This window comes from Myotis lucifugus, unplaced genomic scaffold, assembly GCF_000147115.1.
Source record: "Myotis lucifugus unplaced genomic scaffold, Myoluc2.0 scaffold_23, whole genome shotgun sequence".
Taxonomy (NCBI): domain Eukaryota; kingdom Metazoa; phylum Chordata; class Mammalia; order Chiroptera; family Vespertilionidae; genus Myotis; species Myotis lucifugus.
Window position 1 is genome coordinate 8,716,317 of NW_005871071.1, and position 12,541 is coordinate 8,728,857.

The 12,541-nt window shown below is 39.1% G+C and overlaps 1 protein-coding gene across 1 annotated transcript in view; it reads right to left on the reverse strand.

Moving 5' to 3' along the window:
* Positions 1 to 1,301: 1,301 nt before the first annotated feature.
* DUT (deoxyuridine triphosphatase) overlaps positions 1,302 to 12,541 on the reverse strand; it is a 13,104-nt gene continuing 1,864 nt past the window's right edge. The window contains exons 2-8 of the mRNA XM_014453475.2: positions 12,305 to 12,414; positions 9,892 to 9,983; positions 9,317 to 9,376; positions 7,976 to 8,020; positions 2,400 to 2,474; positions 2,170 to 2,240; positions 1,302 to 1,771 (exon numbers count right to left, since the gene is read on the reverse strand). Coding sequence (XP_014308961.2) covers positions 1,715 to 1,771; positions 2,170 to 2,240; positions 2,400 to 2,474; positions 7,976 to 8,020; positions 9,317 to 9,376; positions 9,892 to 9,983; positions 12,305 to 12,414 — 510 coding nt within the window. The 3' untranslated portion in view covers positions 1,302 to 1,714. The remainder of the gene's footprint in view (positions 1,772 to 2,169; positions 2,241 to 2,399; positions 2,475 to 7,975; positions 8,021 to 9,316; positions 9,377 to 9,891; positions 9,984 to 12,304; positions 12,415 to 12,541) is intronic.

The following is a 12,541-nucleotide window of genomic DNA, read 5'->3' on the forward strand; positions in this document are numbered from 1 at the left end:
TCATCTATAAAGAGTGTTGTGTGTTTTTTTAAATATATTTTATTGATTTTTTACAGAGAGGAAGGGAGAGAGATAGTCAGAAACATTGATGAGAGAAACATCGATCAGCTGCCTCCTGCACATCTCCCACTGGGGATGTGCCCGCAACCCAGGTAACATGCCCTTGACCGGAATCGAACCTGGGACCTTTCAGTCTGCAGGCCGATGCTCTATCCACTGAGCCAAACCGGTTTCGGCTATAAAGAGTGTTTTATCTACTCTCCCACAGGTATGCTATAAGAGTTTGTAAGTGCTTAATATAGTAGACTTCAGTAAGGAGTAACTAATTTAACAGTATAAGACCATATCTCTTAGTAGTCATACTATTTGTTCTTACTCAACTGTTACTATGTTGAGAACAGAACCTACTCTGGCTAGTTTAGCAGAAATAATTTATACCACGACTCAGTACACATAAATATGTAATTCAATCTTCATAGTATTTACCCACCTGACAAGTGTCATTCTCTGTTTTTCTATTCAGTTTCTTTAAATGCTAGTTATGACCCACTGTGCTGTCATGACTCACTAATGAATAGCAACCCACTACATTGTAGGGTATTAAATGGCCTAGAGAACCACTGGATGGGCAGCAACAAACTCTAGCCTGTGCTAGAACTTGGGCAGACAGCTCCGGCAGTCTGCTGTGTGACCCCACATACAAAAATGATGCGTTGGAGTCCCACACTAGTGTACCTGACTGACAGTCTGGTGCAAAGGGGTCTGGGAAATGAGTATAGAAAGCACACCTAGAAGTTTGCCGATGTTAATCAAACAAATCCACAGAAATGAAATGCTGCTTAAACATATTTAAGCAAATGTACATGGGTTGGACAAACTCAGTGGACTAAGCATACATCATTATATTTAGTTTATCCTGATTAAATTCAGTATTTCCTTGGATACAGCCTATTATTGCTATTGCAGTGAGGGAAACCAATATACTAACTACAACTCGTACAATTTACTTAATGAAACAAAATCTGGAGAAATAAACCAACTGGAAATTTCCAAGTTATATTTCCTTTCACAAACATACTCTACCCAGTCAACCTGGGGTCTACCAAAGGAAGATTAAAAAAAACACTTAAAATAGAAAAATAAACTGATGATTCCCTTCTTCCCACTCTCACCAAGAAATCCTAAGCTTCAAAGTTTAGACTCTCCCCCACCCCTCTCTCCCTCTACACACACACACACACACACACACACACACACACACACACACAGTTTTTATACCAATAAAGAGAACAAGGAATAACTTTTTTTATATATCATCTTTTAGTTCAGTTTACATAATAATTTGTATCTGTGAAATAATTCAAATTTATTGAATAAAAGGCTTTGCTTAGGATCTATAAAACAAACCAAAGAATAAGTTGTTGAATGAGTGGCATTTAGTGAGTTAAATAATACAGTTCTGGGGATCTATAACTGATGTACGTACGTTTGATTGAAAAAAACAAAAAAACAAACAATTAGGTTACCATGAATATTTATACAACAACAAATGTAGAAAAACACAAAAAAGTTCAATATGATCCCAACAGATTACCTTTTTCCTCGATCATAAGAGAACCAAATATTTTTAGAATCTAAAGCTTTTAAGTTTACGGAAGTGCACAACACCAAACAAAAACTCTTTATTTCTCATTTTCTATTCTTGGCATAAATTTTAATTTTTTCCAGTAGAACCAAAACCTCCTGAGCCCCTTTCAGTGTCATCCAAAGCCTGAAAAGATAAAAGGTGGCAAGCCATCTGGTTAATTTCAGATCCTCTCAGTTCTCCCCAGCTCCTCATTAATAAGACTTTCATTCCTGCTAATCCATCTTTAAAAAAGATTACAGAAAACAAAACTAAATTTTAGTTCCATAAATTTAAATATTGAATAATTTTCAAAAAAGCTAAGGAAATAGAATTTCACAGTACATTTAAATGATTTATTACCCATTATAATGCTATATGATAGCCATGAAAATCATCAAGAAATTCTACAGCTAAGATTTTAATTTTGCTTAAAAATGGGACTAGTCATATATGCTATTTAGTTACAGATAGCATATTAAATCTCACAATTTTAATTTCCTTCACTGATCATTCATTCCCTACTCAGTTTTTATGATACTTACTTGAACTTCCTCTATTTCTGGATAAAAAATCCTTTCACAAATGAGCTGTGCAATTCGGTCACCCTTTTTTACTTCAAAGAGAAAAAAAAACACAAAAGTGTGTTACTGATCTTTTATTAATGCATTCTCTGTACTCTGCCTTATACAACGAGAACTATAGCATGTGCCATTTAGAAGTACATAACTTGGAAGACTCACTGCATCTATGTGACCATATGTATTTAACATACCTTCAAATTTTTCTTTGCCAAAATTAAACAGTACAACACCAAGATTTCCTCTATAATCTTCATCTATAACACCAGCTGGAGAAAAGAAAAATAATGTTAATTTGTTTTATGCTACCAAAACACTAAGAGTGTGCAATTACCTCAAAAATCACTCTTATGTGGCTCTGAAATTTTTATAGATTTTTTAAAATTAATATTTAGAGAGATAGGGAGAGGGAGATAAGAAACATTGATGAGATGGAAATATTGATCAGTTGTTCCTGCACAGCCCCCTGGTGCGGTATTGAGCCTGCAGCCTGGGCTTTTACCCTGACTGCAAATCGAACCAGTGACCTCTCTTGATGCATGGGTCAACGCTTGACCAGCTGGGCTTTACCAGCTGGGCATGGCTCTGCGATTTTTATACAACTGAGTAAGCATCTGGTAACTACGTAAAGCATCAAAACTAAGAAATCTTACTAATATACAAATAAGAATTTAGAAGGTAGTCCTTATTTTCCAACCGGTTACCCTTATAAATGGTGACAGTTTCCTACTCTAAACTGCGAGCAGGCACTTCGCAACTCAGACAGGTGGTCCTGAATTGCTCTCCAAACTCACTGTCTATCCGCTGCACACCTGCCAAAAAAGACCAGGAGAAAATTATGATTTGGATTTTAAAGGCTTTTCCTGGTGGCAGCTTCCTACTAATCTCCACATTGAAATATGATTGAGTCATAAATAAAAATGTCTGAAAGCCTGAAGATCGGCAGTGGAGTAAGTCAACGCTGACATCGTTAAGCAGCCATCTACCAAATATCAGCACATTTCATTTCTATAATAAAAATGGAGCTGAACCTTTTAATTTAAGCCTCCACCTTTTCTTAGACAGTGATCTCTCAGAAGACATTAACACATTAGCTTAATAATGAGCACACTTTCACTTAGAATCCTGTATAATTAGTACCTGTTTGAGACTATAAACACAAGAGCAAGAGAAATGTAAGCCAGAGCCCAGCTTTGGCCCAGAGAAGTACATTTACCAGACTTGTTAGCACTTATCTTTGAGCCAGGAATTTAAATGTTTCCATAAATACAAGCACAGATAATATAGGTGGCACCAAGGCCTTTTCATTTCCGTTTTTTAAACATTGAAACTTAATTCACAATTCAACAATTTTTAGTGTATTCAGAGTTGTACAACCATCGCCATAATCAATTTCAGAGTATTTTCATTAGCCCAAAAGAAACCCCCTATCTACTAGCAGTCACTCTCCAATCTCCCCTCCACTCCTACCAATTTCCTTTATACCCGCTAATTCTTTTCCCTTGGTTTGTAAAATGCTGGATAGAATTCATGCAAACTTAATTCAATGCAGGTCCATGTAATGTCTATCTAGTAACACCTACCTTCTAAAAAAAACAAAACACAAAGCCAAAACAAAAAAAACACACCCTCTTATCAAAGGAAAAAAGGAAATAAAAGTAATCAGGAACTTAGCTCCATGGGTACCAATGCGGTTGGCAGGCTTCATTATTTAAAGGTCAACTGAAAAAAAAAAACCTTTTTTTTTTTAGAACAAGGGTAAGCATTTCCTTTCAATTTTCTCATATAGGGGGAAGGGGAGAAAGTAAATTTAAAAAAAAAAAAAAAGTTCCACCATAGGAAAAAAAACAAAACTCAGAAAAATCAACATTTTAGATTTTTCCAGCGGATCCCAGGAGAAGTTTAAATTAACCCCTGTGCTTTATGAATGAATTACTAGGGATGTGAAATTGAATTTAAGTATTTTTTAAAACAGTCTTCCTTTCTACTTATACAGCAATGACCAATTCAAAGAATACTGAAGCCTGATTTCTTTCCCCATTACCAGCTGACCATTAAATTTGTCCTTAATATTTATTGATACAATTAAGACAAAGATGGGACCAACTCTTTCCTTTAGATCTATGTGCAGAGAATTTTGGCTGCAGGAATAATGTAGATGAGATTTAATGCAGAAAGCCCTCAGCAGGACATGCTACCCATGGCCTGCACAGATGACCACCGAAGGCAATGGAATCCCATACTGCAAGGCTTGGAGTACAGACTAGGACTCATTTATCTAGATTAGAATGTGCGAGATAAGACAATGTGGATTGACTTCTGAATTCTTTTGTTCCTATTTTACCAGAACATTTTTAGATTACCCAAATAGTACAGATACATATAAAGCAAAAGCTAATAATGTTCCCCTACCCTCCCTCAGGTAGCCAATATTACAGTAATCTATATAATATAAAAGCCTAAGCAACCATTACCACTGGTCTCCACCAATTACTATGACAACACACTGACCACCAGGTGGCAGATGCTCAATGCAGGAGCTGCCCCCGGGTGGTCACTACACTCCCACAGCCTCTGCCCCTGGCTGGCCTGCTCTGATAGGCCCTGATTGCTGGCCAGGCTGAGGGACACCACCCGTGCACAAATTCGTGCACCAGGTCTCTAGTATATTTTATACATTACTTTCTTTTTTGCCACATAGACATTCTTTGAGACTAATATGCATGTCTTAGTCATTCTTTTTAAATCTAAGATATACAGGACCATTATTGTATGTATTTCTTAAATATTATCACACATTCATGTTATTTTCACACTTTGCTATAACACACAGAGCAGCCCTGTACATATGTCTTTGTGTATTACTGCTTTTTATCCTCATCAAATAGTTTCCAAAAAGCACTTTTCTGGGTCAAAGGGTGTGTACATTTTAAATTTTAGTGGACAATTTGCAAAAAAAGGTGTAGCACTTCAAACTTCCATCAACGGTATTTAAGAAGGCCCATTTCCAAAGTCTTTGCAATACCAGAGGTAGCAATCTTTTTAATTCCAGCCAAAGTAATGAGAAAGAAATGAAATGGTATTTCATGGCATTACTTTGCATTTCCCTGGTGACTAGGGAGGCTGGACTTTTCCTCCTCCATATGATTGCTGCGTACTTGCATGTTCTCTTCTATATTTTGTTTATATTTTTTTCTAATCTCTTTGGGTATTTAACTCTTTTGCATATGACTTAAGTATTTATTTTTTTAGTCTATGCTATCTCCTAAGATACAAAAACACTCCCTTTGTGTAAAGGCCTTTACTATCTATCTATAAAGTTGTTTTATCAAACTCAAATGGTTGGGTTTTGAATTTTGAATTCTGCAATGCCAGGTGATCCACCAAGATTTTATGCGCAGCACACAGACATGGGAAAACCTTCAACTAACTAAAAGAAATGAAGTTGTTTGGCAGGGAAAAAAAGCTCTCAATTAAATTTACTTTTTAGCATGAATGCCAAAAGTATTAAGAAAAACAAAACAAAAACAGTTCCAAGTTCACTTATCACTCAAAGGCAACTTGACCTTCAAGAAAAACCCACATAGTAAGGGACATACATTACACCAGGGATATTTCTCTTCATGAGAAAGCAGCAAGTGTTTTGAAGTTATCACTGGAAAAATCATGCATTGGAACTGGCAGAGTGATTAACTGACTTCAGGCAATGTTTTACTCTGTCAAGACTTTGGCATGTCATTTGTTGGAAACCTTTAGTGAAAACTATCCACACCTACCAGATGTGAGTTCTGAACAGAATCCTGCATACTCAACTTTTCCCTTTGACCCTTATTTACTGCCTGGGATTTCTAACAACATCTTTCCTCTGAAATAAAAACTGTGGCCAACTGTGATAGACCCGTGCCTAAGAGACATTTTTAAGATACTCTGCATCCAAGAACACACCACAATGTGATTTTATAAATACCAAACCAATCACCAGGCAAACTAACTTTCCATTTCCTTTACATGAATTTTTTTCAGAGGGTTTGCTTCAACAGAGCAAAAATTAGTAACAAAGTTTCCACATTAAAAAAAAAAAGTCTGTGAAGTCCCTAGGGCACAGGAAATAGAACTTCCAGGATTTAATATGAGTCAAATAGTATTAGAGTTACATACATTAGCATTTAATCCTCCAACCCTTCACAGGAGTGCACACTAATTTTCATTGTTGTTTCTCCAAAGCCCATGTGCTTTCCCCAACCCTTTGAAATTTCTTTTTAAATATACACAATTTTTTATATCCTTAAATTATAGTCCTAAATTACCATACTTGACCTTGTATACAAGTATTTTTGAAAATCACATAACTGAGCCCAGGTAATTAATCTTCAATCCCAGGACGTGGTCCATCCCTGTTTTGTCAAACTCAGCTTCTCTTAGGAACTGCTTTTGGGCTCTTGTCTTGTCCCACAGCACCACCTAGTGACACCATGGGGAGACTAAGGGGCAGGCAGGAGATAGTTCAAGGACAGGTCTCAATCGTGCTTATAACCTATGCAGTGCATGTGACAATGAGCTAACTCAGGACAGACTATGGCTGGTGGTAGATGGGCAGGGGGATCAACAGCATTAAATGGTGGTGGAAAGAACAAGTGGAGTGAAATCCTATGGATGGAGATTCCAGGTTTTTAATGTGTCTACTTGGACTCATCTTTGAGCCAGTTTTCTCATCTGTCAAAAGTAGCTACAGCATGTTAGTGAAGCACTCGCCATTATCAATGGGGATAAGGAAGGGTCAGGACATAACCTTGTCAATGGGGTCTGTCACCAGTAATGAGATCCAAGTAAGGGAGGCATATCAGGAAGGTGAGAATTTCCGTTCAGTAAGGTCGTACAGGATGGCCAGCAGAGGAGCCTAAGGTTCCCTCATGAAAGGGGCCTGGTGAGGAAGTTGTTGACTTTGGGAGACACTGAGTAAGGCCTTGTTATAAGGGAACAGGAGCCATGGAAGACCTGCTCAGCAAGAAATTGAAACAGGCCCAGCTGGTGTGACTCAGTGGTTGAGCATCAACCTATGAACCAGAAGGTCAGGGTTTGATTCCCTGCCAGGGCACATGCCTGGGCTGTGGGCTCGACCTCCAGTGTGGGGCATGAAGGAGGCAGCCGATCAATGATTCTCTCTCATCGATGATGTTTCTATCTCTCTCTCTCCCTCTCTGAAATCAATAAAAATATATTAAAAAAAAAAAAAAAAGAAATTGAGACAGGAAAGGACAGTGTCTTCTCTCTTGACTTTAGGGAAAGATTCTCCTTTTATCTTTTGACAAACATGGATACCTCTCTTAAGGAGGTAAGAAAAATCTTACTATAATATATACCTGCATTTTCTAGAACCTTTTGCTTAAGTGACATAAAAGCTCTTCCTTCTCTTATAATAATAAAATTTCTTCTATAAATGGAGTCATGTTTGGACTAAATGCAGATTAACACTAAACCAAGGCAAAAACCCTATCTGTCAGAGAGTGTCTAGTTAGCCTAGTAGTAAAATAACATACATTTCACATAATGGTCATTTAAAAATTAAACATATTCAAATAGCATTTATAACTATCATGATTGCCTGTTATTCAGAGACTGAAATTTCTAAAAGGCAAGACACAACAGAAACCATTTCCTTTTCTTGAAATAAAATAAGAATAAAATTTGGCATTAGATTACTTCCTCTTAATAAGCAAATGCAAAGTAAATACTTAGAAATATTTACAGAATAAGAATGTAAATACAATACCTCCTACATCTATAAAGTGTTTTGCAGCCAAGCCGGAACGTGGAGCTAAAAAAAAAAAGAGAGAAATTGGCTATTTTAAGGGGGAAGGGCAATTACTTGATATAACTGACACAATTTAAGCATGTTATTACTCTTATTTCCCATCACTGATATCTTCATCTTCACTTTACTTATTACTCTGTATTACCAAAGTAGAAAAGAATAGTTTAGAAAAATCTGACAAGGTTTAATTTGAAGCCAACTTAAGCCAGTCCATCCAAGTTCAGCCAGTGGAGGACTAGGGCGGTGTAGCCATGGACGACTAGAATGAACTGAAAGGTGAGCAAGTGGGACAACCGAAGACAACTGTGTGAAGCAGGGCCACAATGGGAGGGCTGTAGCTGGCAGGGGCACAGAACTGAGGAAAAGGACTTTGTTTTAAAATGAGAGTTCTGAGCATGTTGTAATGTAGACGGGAAGAAGGGGATATGGGAGAGGGAGAGGGAGAGAGGGAGAGGGGAACAAGAGTCATAAACCTAATCAAAGAGTAGCAGAGCCCAGTCTAGAACTTGGGGCTCCAACTCATGATACAGATGCCAAAAGACATGTCCGTATGTAACAAGTGAACCAGCGTAAAAGGCTTAATGTCAGTTGAAAAAAAATGCCAAAAACTAAACCTTAGAAACTCAATTTACTATGCTTTTTATTCTTATTATGCCTTTTATTCTTAAAAAGAAAATATAAAAAGCAGGGGTGGGTGGGAAGAGATCAACCAAAGAACTTGTATGCATGTATGCATAACCCATGGACACAGACAATAAGGTGGTAAGTGCCTGGAGTGGGGCATCAGCAGGTCTCATGGCCAACAAGATAATGATACTCTTGCTATCACCTCCCACCCAACCCTGGGACAGGAAGGTGGGTCACAGTTCCACTTGCTCCTTAGGTTTACTTTGAAGGTAGTCAGGAAGTAATTATGCTCTTGAAAAGAAGTTTTAAACTCTCTCTCCAGGGACAAACAACTGCATCACTCTAGGAAAGTCGAACCTGAGAACTTACACTCCATTCTGTCTCAGCTCCTGCACTGTGAGGTGTTTCCCTAACACACTTCAAGGGGGCAAACCCAAAAGGGAAAAGGCTGTGTGGCCGGATATACTCTGGGACTAACAGGTTTTAGAAGTTTCACTCTCGTGATATAAAATGCCATGTGCCATTATCATGAGCAGGCCTCTATTTTCTTAAATAACAAATATTAGCCATTCTCATCACCATCTTCACAAAGAAATCTTGACTTCATATGCAGTCTGGTTTTTGAAGGGCAAGTTGGTGGTAACACTGGAAAAAGTGACAGTTAAAAGTCACCTATATTTTCAGTTTTTCTCTCAGCGAGAACCTCTTGAGCCAATGTGAGCCTTCTAAGAGCTAAAGTAAGGAATCGGAAAAATAGCAGAGATAAGAGGCAAAAGCAGATATAAGCATACCTTGTTTATTGTGCTTTGCAGATATTACATTTTTTACAAATTGAAGACCTACCATTAGCAGAGAGATTACAACTTGCTGAAGGCTTAGATGATTAGCATTTTTTAAGCACTAAAATATTTTTAAATTAAGATATGTACATTTTTAGACATAATGCTATTGTATACTTAATAGACTACAAGAGTGTAAACATTAACTTTCATATGAACTAGAAAACCCCCAAAATCACGTGACTTGCTTTATTGCGATATTTACTTCATTGCAGTGCTTTGAAATGGAACTGGAATATCTCCAAAGTATAATTATGTAAATAAAAGTTTTCAAATGGCTGCATTTGCCATCACAGTTGGCACTTCCTTATTTTAGGACTCAGGCCAAGAAATATCCCTTCCCTCTTTTATAGCCCAGATAAAACTAAGATGAAGGAACGTATCACAAAAACACCTTGAACCACTTACCTACTCTTCCATAGCACCCAGAAGGAAGAGCTATCTGAATGTCGGTTTTCACAAGGGTTTTCTCCATGGGTGGTACTGTGTAATCATAGGCACTGGAAAGATATTGAAAAAACAAAACACTGGCATTTAGATGTAGTGACTTTTTTGTGGTGAAAGAGGTGACAATATATAAATGCATTCTCCCCTGAACAAAATTTGGTTGGGAAACTGAGGTAATGATTTAGCAGGAGGGGACAGAAAAGATGAACTTTTAAAAAGTATGTGCTTCTCTAACGTGGTATGAAAAGAGGAAGATAAAGAGAGAACCAAGGAAGGAGGGTAAATAATAGCTAACATTTACAAAGCCCTTACTATGCCCCAGGCACAGTTCTGTTTTTATAACTCATGTTAGTCTCACAACAATCCTCTAAGGCAGCGGTTCTCAACCTGTGGGTCACGAACGATGAAAATACGTCCTGCATATCAGATATTTACATTACGATTCAAAACAGTAGCAAAATTACAGTTATGAAGTAGCAATGAAAATAATTTTATGGTTGGGAGTCACCACAACATGAGAAACTATTAAAGGGTCGCGGCATTAGGAAGGTTGAGAACCACTGCAAGGGATCATGAAAAACATGCAGAGAAGGAAAGGGGACAATAGGTGGGCCACCTATCTGGGGACAGCTGGGTTGCATCTGTTCTGCTGGTGTTGGTGGATTGGCAAGCACACCCAGCTGCGGCCATGACCTTTCACGAGCTGCGGGGAGAGCGGACCACTGTGACCAGCCCTGGAGATGCACACTGCTGAGGAACTGATGCTCCAAGATCCACCCAGCTAGTGCTGCTGCTGCTGTTTTTACTGTCGCCCCCTCTTTGATAGAAATTTAAAAATAAGCAAAACTGGAAGTCACTTTGAAGACCTTCATTAAGACTGGTAAAGCGGTAGTGTATCTTTCTTCAATGAAATTTGCTCTCTTCAAATAGTTACACACTAATTTATTAAAGAGATCCATGTCTATTTCAGTATATAAAGATGCTGAAAGTACCTTGAATCCATCTCTTCTTAGATCAGAACAGTGCCCAGACATGGTACAGTCAAACTATGTGTTGTTATACTATTTCTACTTATGAAACTAAGGGGCTGAACTATAGTCCCTTTCAGCTACAACAGTCTATACCTCACTTTTCTTTTTCTTTCTCTTCTCCCTTACTATCATCACAGTTCTTTCTCCTCTTCTCCTGTACTCACTTATGACTTAGACCATAGTTCTCAGGTTAGAATTACCTGGAATGCTTTAAAATACATCCTAAGGCTCAGACCACTCCCTATCTCCAATCCGCTTTTCACTTACCTTAATGGCCCTAAGAAGTGGGCACAGGAGTCCAGTGAAAAAAGGCACTTAATTCAGGGTCAAAAATTCTCCTACATTCAAGCCTTTGGATTAATCAATTCAGCTCCTTACAAACCCCTCACCTGTAAAAGGTAACACTCACCTATTCAGACTGTTGTGAGGATTTAAAAATATATACATTAAAGTTTTTAGTATAGGTAAAAAGTATAGAAGTGAAAAGGGGGGGGGGGGGTAGTATTACTAACATTTCTGCTTTTCCTATTCAAGCCCTTTGTGAAATTTCCAGTCCTTGGGGCAAACTTAAACGGAGAAATTTTATTCACGCTTTAAACAAAAGCAGCCTTCATTAATCCTGCCTAGGTACGTTCACACTAAGCACCTAGGCTCCACCCTGGCTTTTCCTTCTATTATGCACAGCGCCATGCTCGGGCCTTGAAGGGTAAGGCTTGCCTTAAGCATCTCTACCTTCCACGCGGAGAGGATGCAATCAATGTTGCAAAACAAGGCCGCAGAGAACATTCCATGTTGCAAAATAACGCCTCAGGGCACATTTATGAATATTTGTTTGCTATTCTACACTCTTTGCCCAAATGGCTGTTAAATTCAGGTTAAAGAGGAAAGCTAAAATTTTCCAATATATAAAAAAAAAGGCGGAAACTGTACATATATGCAAAAAACGTCTGTCTCTGTAATCTTTTAAATGGAAGTTTCAAGCCGTGGCAGCAGAAGGTAAGCTAACGTGACAGAAAGCTCTCACGTTCGGGAATTAGCCCCAGTCGGCTTGGCTCAGTGGATAGAGCGTCAGCCTGCAGACTGAAGGGTCCCAGGTTCGATTCCGGCCAAGGGCACAAGCCTGGGTTTCGGGCTCGATCCCCAGTGGGGGGTGTGCAGGAGGCAGCCGATCAATGATTCTCTCTCATCATTGATGTTTCTCTCTCTCTCTCCTTCTCCCTTCCTCTCTGAAACCAATAAAGAAATACATTTAAAGTTCGGGAATCAGCCTTCTGTCGGGGGCAGGGATGGAGGGGACGGAAGGCGGCCTCCCCCGGCCCTCCGCCCGGGCGGCCGGCGCTCACCTGTACAGGTCGTAGCCCGCGGGCGCGCGGGACCCCCTTGTTGGGGGCGGTGCGTGCTCGAGAGCCGCACGAAGCGGCCGCAGGCCGTCCTCCTCCGCGGCCGGGGGCCCCTTTGTGGGGGGAAAAGGGGAAGGGTTTTTTTCCGAACCAGGGATTGGGGGAAGAAAAACGGGGGGGGGGGGCCCAAGGGAAAAAAAGAGGGAAAAAAAGGGGCCCGGCCCCCCCCCCCAAATTTTG